This window comes from Phyllostomus hastatus, unplaced genomic scaffold, assembly GCF_019186645.2.
Source record: "Phyllostomus hastatus isolate PE091 unplaced genomic scaffold, TTU_PhHast_1.1 phas_scaffold_1066, whole genome shotgun sequence".
Taxonomy (NCBI): Eukaryota; Metazoa; Chordata; class Mammalia; order Chiroptera; family Phyllostomidae; genus Phyllostomus; species Phyllostomus hastatus.
Window position 1 is genome coordinate 19,939,142 of NW_025334004.1, and position 15,535 is coordinate 19,954,676.

At 51.7% G+C, this 15,535-nt stretch overlaps 1 protein-coding gene across 1 annotated transcript in view; it reads right to left on the reverse strand.

Annotated features, from left to right (window-relative positions):
- Positions 1-658: 658 nt before the first annotated feature.
- Positions 659-15,535, reverse strand: part of XPNPEP1 (X-prolyl aminopeptidase 1) — a 52,087-nt gene continuing 37,210 nt past the window's right edge. Inside the window, exons 11-21 of the mRNA XM_045854421.1 lie at positions 15,360-15,449; positions 14,666-14,716; positions 13,441-13,499; positions 13,238-13,315; positions 11,267-11,338; positions 9,441-9,501; positions 7,728-7,797; positions 6,622-6,795; positions 5,867-5,943; positions 4,570-4,668; positions 659-1,209 (exon numbers count right to left, since the gene is read on the reverse strand). Of these exons, the coding sequence (XP_045710377.1) occupies positions 1,081-1,209; positions 4,570-4,668; positions 5,867-5,943; positions 6,622-6,795; positions 7,728-7,797; positions 9,441-9,501; positions 11,267-11,338; positions 13,238-13,315; positions 13,441-13,499; positions 14,666-14,716; positions 15,360-15,449 (960 nt within the window). The 3' untranslated portion in view covers positions 659-1,080. The remainder of the gene's footprint in view (positions 1,210-4,569; positions 4,669-5,866; positions 5,944-6,621; positions 6,796-7,727; positions 7,798-9,440; positions 9,502-11,266; positions 11,339-13,237; positions 13,316-13,440; positions 13,500-14,665; positions 14,717-15,359; positions 15,450-15,535) is intronic.

Sequence of the window (15,535 nt, forward strand, 5' to 3'; positions counted from 1 at the left end):
CCCTAGAAACAATGGTGGGAGAGAGGGAGGCAAGACACGAAAAGAGAGGAAGAAATTGAAGGACGTGTTATCAAATGAGTTACCGTGGTGGACAACAGGGCTCCGTCCCGTGGGGAAACCTCAGGAGACAGTGTCGACCACGCCTCGGACACCCCAGCCGAGGGGGGAGAAGTCACCTTCCCATCCCCAGCCACGACGGCCTGAAGTCTGCCAGGACATCAGCTCTGCGGCCCCCCTCCCACCACCCCGTGTGCGAGTGGAGAGAAAGCCCACTGTCTACAGGTGGTAAGACCACGACAGCTGCGGTGCTACGGGGGAGACATCTGCCAACATCTACCGCAGTGTGGGTTGTGGAAGACTAGCTTTCGACATTGTGACTTTTTCATTGTTTTTTGCGTATCGATGACATTTTAAAATCGGGGGGAAAACTGATCATAAACATACTCACCAAAATATTCGGTTTTCTGAAGAAAAAGAGGCTTACCACTAAGCCAGACAATCTACAGGGAGGCCGGCGGGCTCTCCTCAAAGGGGCCCTTCCACCTAGAAGACGTCTGCCCTGGAGGCCACCAGCCCTGGAGGCCACCAGCCCTGGACACGGGCTCAGCCGACGTGCAGGGCAGAGAGTGCCGGGAGGAAAGAGACAGCTGAGACAAGGCACCTTTGGACATTTTATTCACTGGTCAGAAACACCGTCTCATGAGCAGCAAGCCGACCATGATAATGTACTAGCACCTGGAACCTGACCGCCACCGAGGACTCACAGCTTCACCGCCGCCAGCCAGGGCACTCGCTCACTGCGGCTGCGCAGGCGGCTCCGCGAGGGAGTGTTCGGCTTTGTGGGGACCCTGCCTCTGGTGCAGCGTGTTTCTTCTTGGCTCGTTCTCAACAATTTTTAAAAAAATCATAGAAGATCAAGTGTTTGCAAGAAAATATCAAAGAGGATAAGAAGATGTTCAGTTCTTCTTAGAGTCTCAAAGTAAAAAGGGGAGGTAGGAAAGGAGGGTGGGGGGGACATGTCGGGGGTCTGCCAGGTTTCTCCTTGCCCCGGAGCACTTTACAGAACAGACCCCGGGCGTGTTAGTGCTGCCTGGAGATGGGCTGCGTCTCTCTGATGAGCCACTCGAGAGCCTCCTGGCGGCCCTGCTTCTGCAGTTCCTTCCCGATCACATCCCTGCAGACCTGGTGGTAGTTGTTGAGCCAGTCGCACTACAAGAGGGAGAAAGACAAACAGACGCAGCGTGCTCACCATCGCACCTTCACCCAAGGCTACAGAGGCAGACAGGGAGGGCCCCACCTGCCAAGAGCACCAGACAAGAGTCGAACTCTTTCACCTGCTCATGGACAAGGGGCTTCCTTGTGTTCTAGTTCCCTGGACACAGGTGGGACAAGGCCACGTCGCTTACAGTGGAAATGCTCCAGAAACAGTCTACTGTGTGGGGACTGGCAACGACTGTGAGGGAACCATAAACACCCAACGGCAGCCATGGCCTCGGGCTTCCCTGAGAACAGAGTGACTTGTGACGAGGTGTTCCGCTGACAGGCCATTAGAAGAGGGAGGGGGCAGGGGGTCTTGTAGCTCCTGCACCCCCATGCAGTGGCCTCATTCCCCTCCACCAGAGCCATTTGGGGTGGTGGGGGGAGAGGGCCTGAAAAATTGCCCCTGGACTGCTATGAAGGCTCCTGCTTAGAGACACGCCTGAAGCTGGCCTGCCAACAGGCTGAGTTCCTATCCTGTTTCCACTGACCCGGCTGAATAAACTAGGATGTGGGTCTTGCATGTGTGGCCAAGGACTGCGGTACTGCAGGGTGGGCTGGGGAGTGAGCTTGACTGCCAGACCCTCAACTGAATGTGGCCACATCAGGAGATAAAAGAGGCAGAAAGGAAGGAGATCCCATAGGACTTGGTCCCTGAGTGCGGGCAGATCCACTGGGTCTGCTGGTTCAAGTTCTACAGCTGTAAAAGGGGGAGATCGTCCCCTGGAGGGGATTGAGGGGAGGGGATGAATGCTGGAGTGAAGCTAGTTTCTACCGAGAGGACAAGAGCCCACGAGGCGGGCCTGACTGGGCACCCAGCTGCTGCGAGGCTGGCAAACTGCCACTACCACGGGTGTGGTCGTTGTAATGAGCCAATGCCATTTAGGAAGGTGGTAGTGTTACAAAATCATGGGCTCTGGGGACTACTGTCTGGACCAGGGACCAAAGCCCAGCTAAGGGGTCAAGACATGAGGGCAGACCAATGGGGTGATGATGCCAACTGGTGTTGGCCACCCAGGCCTCAGATCTCCACTGATAAAGAGCCTACTGGCCCCTGCTGGCACTGGGGGAGGGGACTGTGTCTAAAGGAAGCTAAGTGCTGGGTCTGCAGCAAGGCCAAGCTGGGCTGCAAGGCACCTGCCGCCCAAAGCAGCTCAACAGTGAAGGCCACGGCATGAGCCAACCACGGACCACAGCAAAAGTCCCTTTGGATGGAGAGGGGGAAGAGGGTGAGGGTGAGCGAGAGCAGCCTGCCAAAGGCTGACCTTCCGCAGCTGCCAGTGTTCACATCCAACCAAAATCCTCTGCTGCCATCTGGCGACAATACATGGGAGTGCTGACCCAACCCCCAAACTCCCCCAAGTGACAACGGAGACAGTTTGGGAGAGACAGTGAAGGGCCACGACCAGGTATTGTAATAGCCCAGTGAACAGACTCTTACTCTGGGGTATTACTGTACTCTGCTTGATGTGCTCAATACTGTTGTCTACGGTTATCTTTGGAAAACCTTTATGATCCCAGGGTTGAGGTATCCATTCTGTAAAAACTAAAGGAAGAATAGTTCAGTAACTGGGTGTTCAAGGTACAGTGATGAGCACTGGATGGGACAGAGCCGTCTGGTCCCTCTGTGTCCAACGTCACAGGGCAGACTGTGAGCCACGGGTTACCGACTCTCCCCTTCAAGGCAGAGTGGCCTCACTTAACCTTCCTCACGCACTGCTTCCCCGGAAGAAGAGGGATGTCATATGGGAGAAGTGCCTCCGGATCAGCACACTGTATGTAGACCACGAGGACTGCATGACCGAGAGCATTACTCGGTAGGAAGCCATCACCTTGGGCTTCCAACGGAACACCAAGACTTACTACTCCTGGAGAGTCCCCAGCTGAGACCCTGGAGGCTGTGCCCAAGGGCCATTACAAGAGACTGTTCCCGACGGGGCAGAGGCGTCTACTCAGGGTGGCTCCTGTGCCCGCTGTGTTCTCGCCCCTTTCACCTAAGGCACCCCCCACGGGGCTGAGAAAAGCCACTGGACCACTGCAGGGACTCTCCCGGCGGAAGAGACACCCCTGACCCCGTGCTGCTGACAGGAGGAGGTTCCTGTTCTGCAACGTCTACAAGCTGAATGAGCCAACATCAGCAGGGCCCGTGTCGGTCCAGAGAGTGGGAAAGTTTGGCTGAACCAAGGACACTGATGGTCACGCAGAGGTGCCCAAGCACAGAGGGAAGCTAAGCGGAAAGTGGGTGACCTTCCTCTGTCACCCATCTGTGAGCCACGTATGGCAGAAGAGGCCTCTGGCTGGGGAATCCACGCCACAGCCCTGTAAGAGGGGGTCCCCAGGCCTCAGAGGGACGCTGCCTTGGTGCCCCGCACCAGGCCTAAGCAGGCCCCCCGAGGACACGTTCCTGCCTCAGGAGGCACCCAAGGGCCCCTGGGACGAGGCCAGTGGTTGCCTCCAGTAACAAAAACTTCTTATTTCTCGAGCAATCACCATGCTTGTCCTGCCTTTGGCCCCCACCAGTCACTTGCTTTTTGATGGCACTTCTGATCACCTGTCTTGCTCCAGAATGTGTGTCCTGGCTTCTGACTCCCTGGCCTTGGAATTGTTTTGTCTGTCCAGTGCTGACCACTCCTGTCCCTTTTCTGGCCTTTGTCTCTGCTCTGACCTTGATCACCTGCCCGGCCCCTCAAGCCTTCTCCAGGGTCCCGGGCCTGCCATCTCCCTGGCCTCGTGAGCTTGGGGAGCGACCCTGGGATGGGAAGGGTTCAAGACCTGTGACCCTGTGAGCTTGTAACCCAACAAGGTGAGCACCATTGTGCTCCCGCTTTGTGAAGGATGTCACAGCCCAGAGGGACCAGAATAGTAGGCATCACCGCTCTGTGCATGAAAACTAGGCATATGACAATAGACTTGCTTCTCGTCTCCTTACTGTTTCACACAACACAAGAAAACAACCTGCTATGTGCACAGCCAACAGACCCCACCCTGCCTGGTTTTTGCAGGGAAGACACGCGTGGTCCACGTTTGCCGAGCACGCCTCCCAGCGGCTAAGGCTCCTGCCCTCCTGGAAAGCAATGGCACACGCCTCCACCCACAAAACCCTGCAGCCCCACCGTGGTCGGGGGGAGCGGGACCATGTCTACCTGGAGGCCCAACGAATGCAGGAAAAGCACCTGCAGTGCTCAGGAGACCTAGATTATCGGACTCGGTGGGCCTAGACCTCTGACATAAACAGTGAGAACGCAGTGGAGAACACAGGGCAGCTCTCCACCCCACCCCCACTGCCGTCCTCACCCGAGACCCCCTCGTTACCTCTTTGTCTGTAAGAGAATCCACATCTATCATTTTGGTCTGTATGGGAACCAAAGTTAGAGGTTCAAAGGTCAGGCTTCCCCGGTTACTGAAGTTGTACTGTGGGAAAAGAAAGAAAACAAAGTTTTGATTCCTCTTTACCACCACGAACCATCACGAAGTCAGTCCCACTGGACATCGCCAGCGCTCAGAACCAGGTGTAACTGGCTCTCAAGAGTTGACCAGCCGGTCAGTGCTGTGACGGGCACAGGGGGCAAGATGCACACGGCTGACTCTCCAGGAGCTGCTCTGAGGTGCAGACAGAGCCTGTGCCACCAGGAAAAGCCACACAAAGGGAGCTGAGGGGCTCCCAGCAGCAGGGCCACAAGGCTACTGTCCACCGTGATGGCGAGAAAGTAGGGGCAGGGTATGGGGTTGTCTGAGCTCACGGGTTCCTCTGGCTTGGGTTCTCAAGACTCTGCTGGGGTATAATACCCAAAATCATTTTTAGACAGTCACACATGTGGCCAGATATGACCCAGCCAGGCTCACCAGGTGACAGATAAAAAGTGTGGTATCACACTGCACAATCTGCAACAGCCTGGGCACGCAACAGCACAGTGGGTCTGTTCCTGGCAGGGTCTTGGGGAGGGAGGTGAGAGGCCACTTTCAAGAACAGTGACTTTACCGCGGCAGCGGAGAGCAGACCCTTGTCGTCAACCTCGTTGGAGGTGTAGAAAGCCGCCTCCCTCACCTGTTCGATTTCCACAGTCACCAACAGAGGAGGAGCAAACACGTCTTTCAGGCAGAGCTCCACACCGAAAGCCCTGTGACCTCGTGGAGGTGCTGGTGCCCCGGGGAGAAGGTGAAATGCCTGTTTTCCAAAGGGCGACACACTGGTCCCACTGCCCACCCCAGGGCCTGACACAGGGGTTCCTCAGCTTTACCTGAGAAAAACCACCTGGGGCGCTTGTTAAAAATACAGTTCCCAGGCCTGGAAACTGATTCAGGGTCCGGGAGGGGCCTTTGAACAGGCACCCCCAAGCAGAGGAGACTTCGTGACAAGATGTAGCCTCTAATAAACTCGGAGCCCCAAATCACGTCAAGTGCACACTCCACTTCTGGGTCCCAGCTCACTAAGGATTTTCCTTCTGGCTTCGCAGGGGACAGTGAGCCCCAGGAAAGTCCCTGATATCAGGGAAAGGAGACTCCATTTCGGCCCCAGAATGGCACAGTCTTGGCTCCAGATGTGCAAGTCTTCAGCTTTCCCCATTAAGGAATACGGAAATATTTAGAAACAAATACATCAGCGACTCACCTTGGTCTTCACAGGAACCACCAGGACAACATTCTCAATGCGGATTCCAAAGGCCCCATCTTCGTAGTACCCCGGCTCTGGAACAAACCAAAGCCCCGGATGAGAGGCGGACCGCGATGAAGAGCACACACAGAGAAGCTCTCCCTCCTGGGATGACAGCCCGCCCCAAAGAGGGGGCAGAAACAGGCGAAGGGCCCACTCAGTATGCACGCAGGGCCCAGATGCCCCCTTCTCCCAGGTGGCCACCTGAGGTACGGGAAGAAGGAACGTGAGGTTCCTGAAAACTGACGGCAGGGTCGTGAGGACAGTAACAGGGGACCCGCCCAGCAACTCATGCTGCAGATCCGACAGGCACGATGACGCAGGCGTTAAAACACATTCATAAGAACTTGGTGATGACATGGGGAAAAACAATATACTAAGAAAGCAGAGTACAGACAATATGTCCAACATAATCTCAATTTAAAAAGATACATCCATATACAAAAGACCAAAAGCTACCATATCAACATATTAAGTCATGTTTCCCTTGGGTGGTCAGATTACAAATAATCATTTTTCTTTATACTGCCCCAATGCCTTTCTTTTTCTACGATGAACACATATCACTTTTATGGTCATAAAGAGTTGTTTAATTCAAGATGACAAGTGGAATTATTTCCAATTTACTTAAAATGACTGAAGTATAAGAAACAACACAGAGCTCTTGAAGAGACTGGGGATCCACGCACACACACCACGGGAGGGCCGCCTACCATCAGTGACGATCATGCCCGCCTCCAGGGGCTCATCGGAGAACGTTTTGTAACTGATGCCGCAAGGACCCTCGTGAACGTTCAGGAAAGACCCAACCCCGTGTCCTGTTCCGTGCAGGTAATCCAGGCCTGAATCCCACAACGCTGAGCGGGCAAAGGAGTCGAGAAGGTGGCCTGAAAGACAAATTAAGAACCATTTGCTGATGTTTGCACAGTCCTTTTCAACTTGCAAAGCACTTTAGCGATTAGACTTATTATGTCTAGCTCCAGAAGGTGGAACAGAAACCAGGGGTAAAAGTTACTAGAGGGTTCAGATTTCAGCCCAGCACGAGGCAAAACTTTCCAACACGCAGAGCTGCTCAGGAGGGCAGCTCTGCAGGCAGGCAGCACAGTCTGGCGCTGGAGGGCCCTGTCCAGGATGCTGGTGAGGGGACGGTCCCCTGCAGCTGGTAAGGGCTGCATTAGATAACATGGACATCGTTCCCAGCCCCAGGACCCTGAGGTTTCAGAATTACAAAGATGAGGTTCTAAGCAGACTGCAAGCAAGCAGGCAGGCACAGCAAGTGAGGAAAGCGATACCCAGCGAGATGAGTGCAGGCCCAACCTAAGCAGATTGATTCAAGCCCCAGGCCTTACTGATCCCCCATTCAATGCCCCACCGCCAGTCCACAAGGAGGTATCTACCTAAAGTCAGGTGCCCAGTAAAATAAATCCCAACAAGGGTCCTGAAAGGAGGCGCTGGCCCAGGGCTGAAGGACAGACGGGAGGCTACACCAACATCCACTGGGGTCCTGAGGCCTCCGTGCCCTGCTGCCCTCTCCTGGGAGGCGCCAGCCTGTGTCATCCAACACCGTCAGCAGGCAGCAGTGGCGCACACAGCTGACACACGGCCAAACCATACACCCAGCTCCCTGGGGGGCCCTCTGAGCTCAGTCAGCAGGTCCAGGAGACTCACTCTGTGTGGCACGCCACTCTTGCCCTGGGTGGGCCTGGAGTGGGCTGGGGGCCAGGGCAAGGGGGGAAGGACATGTTCTCCCACTCCAACTCAGGCATTTCTGATGCCTGAACGAGGGTGAGCCTGCCACGTGACAGAAGGAACCACCTACCTTTGGTTCCAGCAGGGAAAACGGCTGCACTCACAGCTATGTGGCCCTTGAGGACATACGTGAAGCATTCCTGCCGAAGAAAACCCAGGGGGCATGTCACAGAACGGGCACCAGCACTCTGATCCTGCAGTTTCCTGGCAGTTCAGAAAGCCTTGCCTCTGAAGCTGTTTTAGCAGTACCACACGGAAAAATCAAAGCAAAAAGGTAAAAATCTGGTGGAAAAAAGGATGGCCTTGGGACCAATTATCCAGAAAATCTCAAAATTAAATTTAGTAAAAGAAAACAGTCAGAGAGATGACCCCACAGGCCTTTCCCTTATAATGAGCATTCCGACACACTCTACTTCATCTAGGCCGCAGGAAGACTGGGAAAAGCAATGATCAGTGCTGCTGACACCAGCTCCCATCCCTCAGCTACTCCTCGGTGACGGGCAGGCTGCTGACCACCATACACATTCCATCCCACGCTCCATGACTAGGCACTGCTGTCACCTGACAGAGGGGTGACGAAGTAGCATGCCAGGTCACGCAGTTCCCAAGGCGCAGCCTCTGGCCTCGGAGCCAGGCAATCCTGCTTCAATACCCGTGCTCCTTCCCAACACGCTGTACTCAGGGGTCATCCCTCGGGCCCAGACAAGACGTGTGCCGTCTGGAAAGTTGGTGGCTTGCGAGCCCTGGCCAGGTAGGTCAGTTGGTTAGAGTGTTGTCCCAGTACACCAAGGTTGTGGGTTTGATCCCCGGTCAGGGCCAAGAATCAACCAATGACTGCATGAATGAGTGGAACAACAACTTAATGTTTCTCTCTCTCTCTCAAAATTAAAAAATAAAATAAAATAGAAAATTAGTGGCTTGCCAGTAAGGTGCAAAGTCAGGACTAAACCCCACACTCCTCAATCTGGTCTGGGGCTCTTCCCACAGCACAAAAATAGTCACACCAAAGGTGTCTGGACCCAAGGTCAAACTCTTACAAGGTGCTGGTGCCTACAAAGAGACAGGGCAAGGGACCAAAACGATGAAAGCTGCCCCACCGCATCACACAAAACTCTCCTTCCCTAGGTAAACTCCCTGAAGGAGCTCCCCGAGAGGCACTCGGAGACTCAGCCGACACTCACTGGGCGGCGACTACGACCCAGGAACCTGCTCAGCCCGTGGAACCTTCACGACCAGCCTTGGAGACGGGTCCCTTCCCCCTCATTGTTATGGATGGTCCAAGGGTTTCATGCAAGGTCATGGAGCCAACAGACAGCAGAGGAGCCCAGTCTCCAGACCCCGGGTGCAGCCCTCTCTACCTCAGAGCTGTTCCTTCCTTCCCTCGCTAGGCAGACCAGAGACTGGGCATTGTGCAGCGCTGCAGAGGGTTCCTGGAGGCATGAGCCCATAAACAGAAATGCTGAACTTGAAAAAATCTAGACACTTTTTATAAAAAGCATGTTATTTCAACATCCCACTCCCACCCCAAAAAGACTTCCTGACAGCCAAGGCCATTTACACTGGACTCTGAGCTGCTTTGACCTGAGCAGACAGAATGCTTTTAAAAGTTCTCCAATAATTAATTCAACGAATGTCATAAAGCAGATAAGCCTGGCTCCACAGTAATGGGCCATTTTACTACCCCACACATAATTTTTACTGATTTACACCATCTCTTTTCACAAAAACAATGCTCTTCTTAAGAAAGTAGGGAGGGCCTCCCAAGTCTGCTGTTCCATCTTACCTTCTCATAGGCTGTAGGGGTCCCAAAATGCATGGTCCGGGTCACATCGGTGGTTCCATCCCTTTCCAAAAGAAACGGACAAGTTAGTTTTTGGTCAAAATAAGCTTTTGCTCAAATATGAGACAGGCAAGGATATGGAGAAATTAGAACCCTCATATATCGTTGGTGAGCTTGTAAAATAGTGTGGCCACTTCACAAAACAGTTTCTAGTTCCTTAAAAGGTTAAAACCTATGACCCAGCAATTCCACACCTAGGTAGGTAAATACCCAAAAGAACAGAAAACGTATGTCCACACAAAAACCTGTACATGAATGTTCGCAGCACTATTCATAATATCCAAAAGATAGAAACAGCCCAAATGCTCATTAACTGATAGAAGGACAAACAAAATGTCTATCCATACAATGGAATATTACTCAACAATTAAAAAGAATGAAGCACTGATTCATGCTAGGACACGGACGAGCCCTGATGACATTATGCTAACTGATGGAAGCCAGACACAGAAGTCCATATAATTCCATTTACAGGAAATGGCCAGAATATAACATAACGTGATCACACAACTCCATTCATAGGAAGTGTCCAGAGGAGGTAAATCCCTAAAGATGGAAAACACAGCAATGGTTGCCTGGGTAGGGGAAAATAGGAAAGGACTGGCAATAAGAATGGGGTTTCTTCTGTGGGGGATGAGGATGTTCTAAAACTGACTGAGGTGATGGCTGCACAAGTCTGCGAATACACTAAAACCATGAATTGTACACTTGAAGTAGTAAATTGTAAGGTATGTGCATTATATCTCAATAAAATTGTCGCACAAAATAAAATGACACAAAGTATGCATGAAAGGCTGGCCCAGCGCAGTGGGAGTGAGCTCAGTCGGGCCCTGGCGTAGACACTCTTGGTCCACAGCGTGAGGACCGCTTCACGGGAGACACTGCCAAGGGGATGATGAGGAAAAGGCAGGAGGACAAAGTCAACAGGAGCCGAACTCCAATTCCTCCAGTCAGGACGGCAAGTTTGCTGGACCCTAAAAATATCCAAATGCATTTCTTTGAACACCCTAATCCACACCCCTGACATAGAAAGGATGACTTCCTGAATCCTGCTAAAGTTTAGAAGTGAGCCAAAGCTTACCCATTACCCAAGCAACACGTACCCCCAAGGCCAGGTTGCGGTCTCCACGGACTTGGCTGAGCTCACTTAATAACTAGGGTCCCCGTCTGCCAGGGACCCGGCGGTAGTGGGGAATGGACCATTAAAAGGCCTTGCTGTGCTTAGTGTAGACAGCACCTTTTCCAGCTCCTTCTCACGGGTTCCACATCCAGACCCAACCAAATCTTGGGTTCTCCTCTGAGAGACTATTCTAGAGGAGGACTAGGAAAGCAGCAAGACATGAAGAAGGAAATTCATAAATTCAGAGGCAACTGTCACTTCTCATTCGTTCATTCAAAATAAAGCCCTCGCTTCACAAGGCCCCGGGCCGCTTGCTGCAAGCCCAGGGAGACAGCAGGCAGTTTATGAGCTGGGGCAGAAGACTCCCCAATGGTTCTGAAAGCGTGCTTTCAGTTATTTATTTAGTTGCTAACAACCTCCAGCCAAGGACTTCATGTTTCTATCAAACAGTCTTCTGTGGGAAGGCAGTCATATCTGGGCTATTTCAACTAGGGGTGAAGAAAAGGACAAGACACAGGAACAGCTTCATTAATGGTGAGTGCAGAATGAGATTACCAGCTGAGCACTCTCGGCTGGGGCTTGGCTTGCCCCCTTCTCAACTGCCCTGACTCAGCAGAGGTAAGTTCTGCTGCAGCCCCAGTTCACTTACTTGTACTGAGCACCGGAGTCGATGAGGTACACCTCATCTAGCGACAAGGTCCTATTCGTCTCAGGGACCGGCCTAGGAGAGGTAATTAAACATTGATTATCCCACACATGCTAAATCTGGAGGGAGGGTACACTTAATACTATTCTTGTAACTTATGCGAAAGTCTGAAATTATATCAAGATACAAAGTTACCCAATAAATTAATTATTCCAACCAATATTAAACCCCCACTATTTAAAGACTCAGTCAACCTATCTCCCCAACTAAAGAGCTAAGAAAAGAATAACATGCTTCTTTATACCTGTCTCCATCTGTGTATGAAACAAAATAGGCATTCATGAGATAAATGTAAAAGCTACAAAAATAATAATCAACAGACACAACGAGACCAAGCCAGAGTCTTGTAAACCAGGGAGAGAGCAGCCTGGAGTCATGTGTCTCTATGTGTGGGGGCCCAGGCCCCAGCCTCAGCCTCCGGGTGCCTCCCTCAGTCCTGACCTGAGCAGGTGCCTCCCCACTTGCTTCTCAGACCACCAGACCGGCAGGTGAGTATCTCAATGTGGGAGAAAAACCACAAGGGACTTTTGCTGGGGAAAGGAGTGGATCATGATGCTCTTATGCCAGAGTTCTTTTTCCAAGAACTCTGGAATGAACAGGAGGTATTTTTAAAAAGTGACCTCATTTCCTGTGCCTTTTTCCACACAATATCGCTGCACCAGGAAATGCTACCAGGGATGAGAGCAGCCCAAGGCCCTGCCCCGCAGCTGCGAGCGGTACTCCTTTGGGTCCAGGTCCCCCGCCCCCATCGATGAGGCGTCAGCAGCCCCTCCAACCAGACGTGGAACCAGATCCAGAACCCTGCTCTCAGCAGCCTTCCAGCAGCCTCCAGTGAAGAAATGCCAAACAAGAAGCAAATGTCTCCTCCTTGCTGACATTTTTTTTAATGTGTTAATTATCTGGAAATTCTAGGGGAGTGTCCAGCCAGGAAATTCATCACATAACTTAAACATAGACAAAAGCTGAATGCCTTTTGACATTTTAATGTTCTGTTCCAAAACAGAAGCATTACTGTGTGAGAACTGTGCAGTCACATTTGTGACTATCTCACTGTCACATTTGTGACTACCTCACACACGTGGCTTCAGAATTTGCCCCCTGGCTAAATATCTGAAAAGCAGTGATCAAAAGCGGGGTGGGAACCTGTGCCAGAGTACAGAACAGTACTCTGCTGTGAGAGACAGACCAAGTGCTCTCACTGACTGCACACCACAGACAGGGAGCAAAGAACTCGAAATGCCCAACACAAGGCCCAGCCATCCGACTGGGCCAAGCCAAAGCTGGAGCTCCATGGCCAAGGCAGTTCCGTCTCCCATCATCTCCACAGGCAGAGCCACCAGCCCTGAACCCAGCAGCACCCTTCCTGTCTCACAGTGCAGGGGTGCTCGGCCCCGGTCCCTGGGCTCATGTGGGTCACCTGGTAACAATCCCCACAGGCTGGGGTGCCAGGCCTCAAGCCCACAGGGAGGGAAGAGAAGGGGCTGATTATCTCCCTACCTGTAACAGGGTGTTCCACAACGTAGTTATACGTTGTTTAAGTATGGAGTTTCTTAGAACTAGTGTATCAAGAAAGCTGATGTTATCAGAAAAACACCCAGACACACACACACACAAAGATTTGAGGGCTATGACTACAGCTTCTGCAGCCTCAGGAAGGAGGGAGGAACAAGCAGTTGACTACCCTGTGGAGAATGTCCATGCCACACATCTGAGCCTAAGAGGAGGCTCCCAAACGCAGAGGCTGGGGAAGAGAGCAAATAAGACCTTACAGGTCTCAATTCCCACATCAGAACAGTGTCAGCAGACACGTGGCGGTGGGCACTGGGGCCCCTGCTAAATAACGCCCCTCCCCTGCTCCGGCTCCCGTGCAGAAGCAGCAGCCCAGCCAGGCACATGCTCCTCTGCAGGCCTTACGCGTAGTGAATGATGGCCCCGTTGGGCCCCGTACTGGAAATCGTCGGGAAGCTCAGGTCCACAAAGTCAGCCTGTTGCCTGAAACACAAAGACACGCAGAGCAGAGTGACTGGCAAGTCTGCTGAGAATCAGGGCCCTCCCAGCCTCACTGAACTCATCCAGGAAACAGCACAAGGTTCATGGGACCCCAGACAGACCCTTACCTGCGAAATTCCTCAGCTTTGTCAGCAGCTGAGATCTCTGTCACGCCACCTTTGGGCACCTGACAAGGAAGTTGCTTATAAATCACCTGGTATGATGATTCATGTACCTCCTACTTATTGAAGAGGGTACCTTGAAAGCTTCCTTTCCCCTCAGTTCCCATGTCTCAACTGTCCCATGTACAGGACACAGCTTATGTCTCATCCTAACGAGGAGGGGATTGCCAAAGGTTCTCACCAAAACCATCTAAGGTGGAGGGCTTCTCGACCTATATTTCTACTCAACTATTTTAGACCTTGGTATTACATCCTGAAGCCTCCCAAAACTTAATACACCTAAGTTTAAAAATACAAAAGCACCCATCCCCTCCTAAGTCATCCTAAATAAATAATAAAGATAAATGCAACGATATTGTTACAGGGTTACTGAAAATAGCAAAAAAAATGTAAAAACAGGCTAAACATCTAAAAATAGGAGGACTCGGTAAATAAATCTGGCCACTGAATGCAGTCTCCGTTTGGATCATTTCTTAAACACCTTAAAGCACGTGGAAAATGCTCACACTATGATACAAGTAAATCCAATAAACAAAACAAAGTCGTGTTCGTGCACCGAGAGATGAGTAAAAATGATCTACACAGAAGAACAACAGCCAGAAAGAGTTACACTGGTGGCAATATGGGTGATATTTTTCAAATTTAAGCTACTTCTAAAGAGTTGTTTATTCAGTATTTAAAAGAAACATGGTATCATGTAACAACAGCACAAAGAATCACCCTCCTGTCAACCCTAGGGAGTGAACTGGCAGAAAACTAATGGCTAAGAGTCTACGCTAACACAGAAAGTTTAATGCCTTAAACTGATGTTCAAAATGTACAGAAAGATGTTTTTCTCTGAATACAATCAGTTTCCTTATAATATTATCATGAGAGTCATTTTTCCTCATAATGAAATTCCACCTAATTATAAGACAATTCCTTAACCCCAAAAGGATCCACTCTGTTAAGGAATGTCTTCATCCTTGTTACTATTTTCCACAATTAAAGAATTTTAAAATATACACACAAACATTTTCCAGAAAACAACTACTGAAGGAGAGCACTAAAATCAGACGAAGATCTGAGACAGCACGGTCACCAGGGCACAGAAGGTGCCTCGGCCAGAACCACACGTATTCATCCCTGGACGATCTACAGCCGTACATTAAACGAAGACTAACACACCAACCTCTTTCTCCAGCCAGTTAAAGAGTTCACAGAGGGCGACAGCATCTTTTATCTGTGCAAACAACGGAGACAGTTTTTAAGTTACTGCTGCAATGCGAGCGAGCGCGTTCGGAGCCCAGCCCTGACGTGACACTGAGAGGGCTGCGCCTTCCCGGCACAAACCGCCTTCCCGGCACAAACCGTCAGCACCTGGGGGCCACGGGCACCTCCTGGGACGAGCCTGCCGCACCCCCTCTCGGGGACAGGGCTCCTCTGCCGGTCAGCAGAGCAGGCACAGCGCGGCAGGGGCCCGCCTCGGAGCGCACGCAGCTCCCTGGGAAGGCTCCCTTCTGTCCTCCCAGGGCCAGGGAAGACAGGCCACCATCAAAAGCCATCTCTGGGCCCCACATCTTTCTAGACCCTCCGTGGGTCTCACTCCATGGGGTCTAAAACACAGCCTGGGCCTTTTAACAGGCTCCACCTTCTTCTCTTTCATCCTCATCACCACCACCATCCTCTATACTATCATCATCTCGTTTTGTGTTGTATGCTAGAGTCTGTAAAGATCTAGCCCATCAAGTGTGTCTTATGTCATTCTCTCATTAAACCTGGAAGGCTCAGAGAGGTTCCGACCTTGTGCCAAGCTCAAGGCCACAGAGCAGCTGGGCCTTCTGAGCCCCGCATGTCCCCTCTTCTGCACAGGCCGCTTTACTCACGTGAGCTCGCCGCATGCCCTCTGATTCGGCAGAATTCTTCACAGCTTTGGCAATGCAGATGGGCGTGTAAGGCATATAGCAGCGATGTCCCTAGGGGCAAAGGGCAACAGGATGGGAAATTGAGCCCAAGACCAAGGTGATCACCTCTTCACCCAGCAGACCACATAAGACAAATC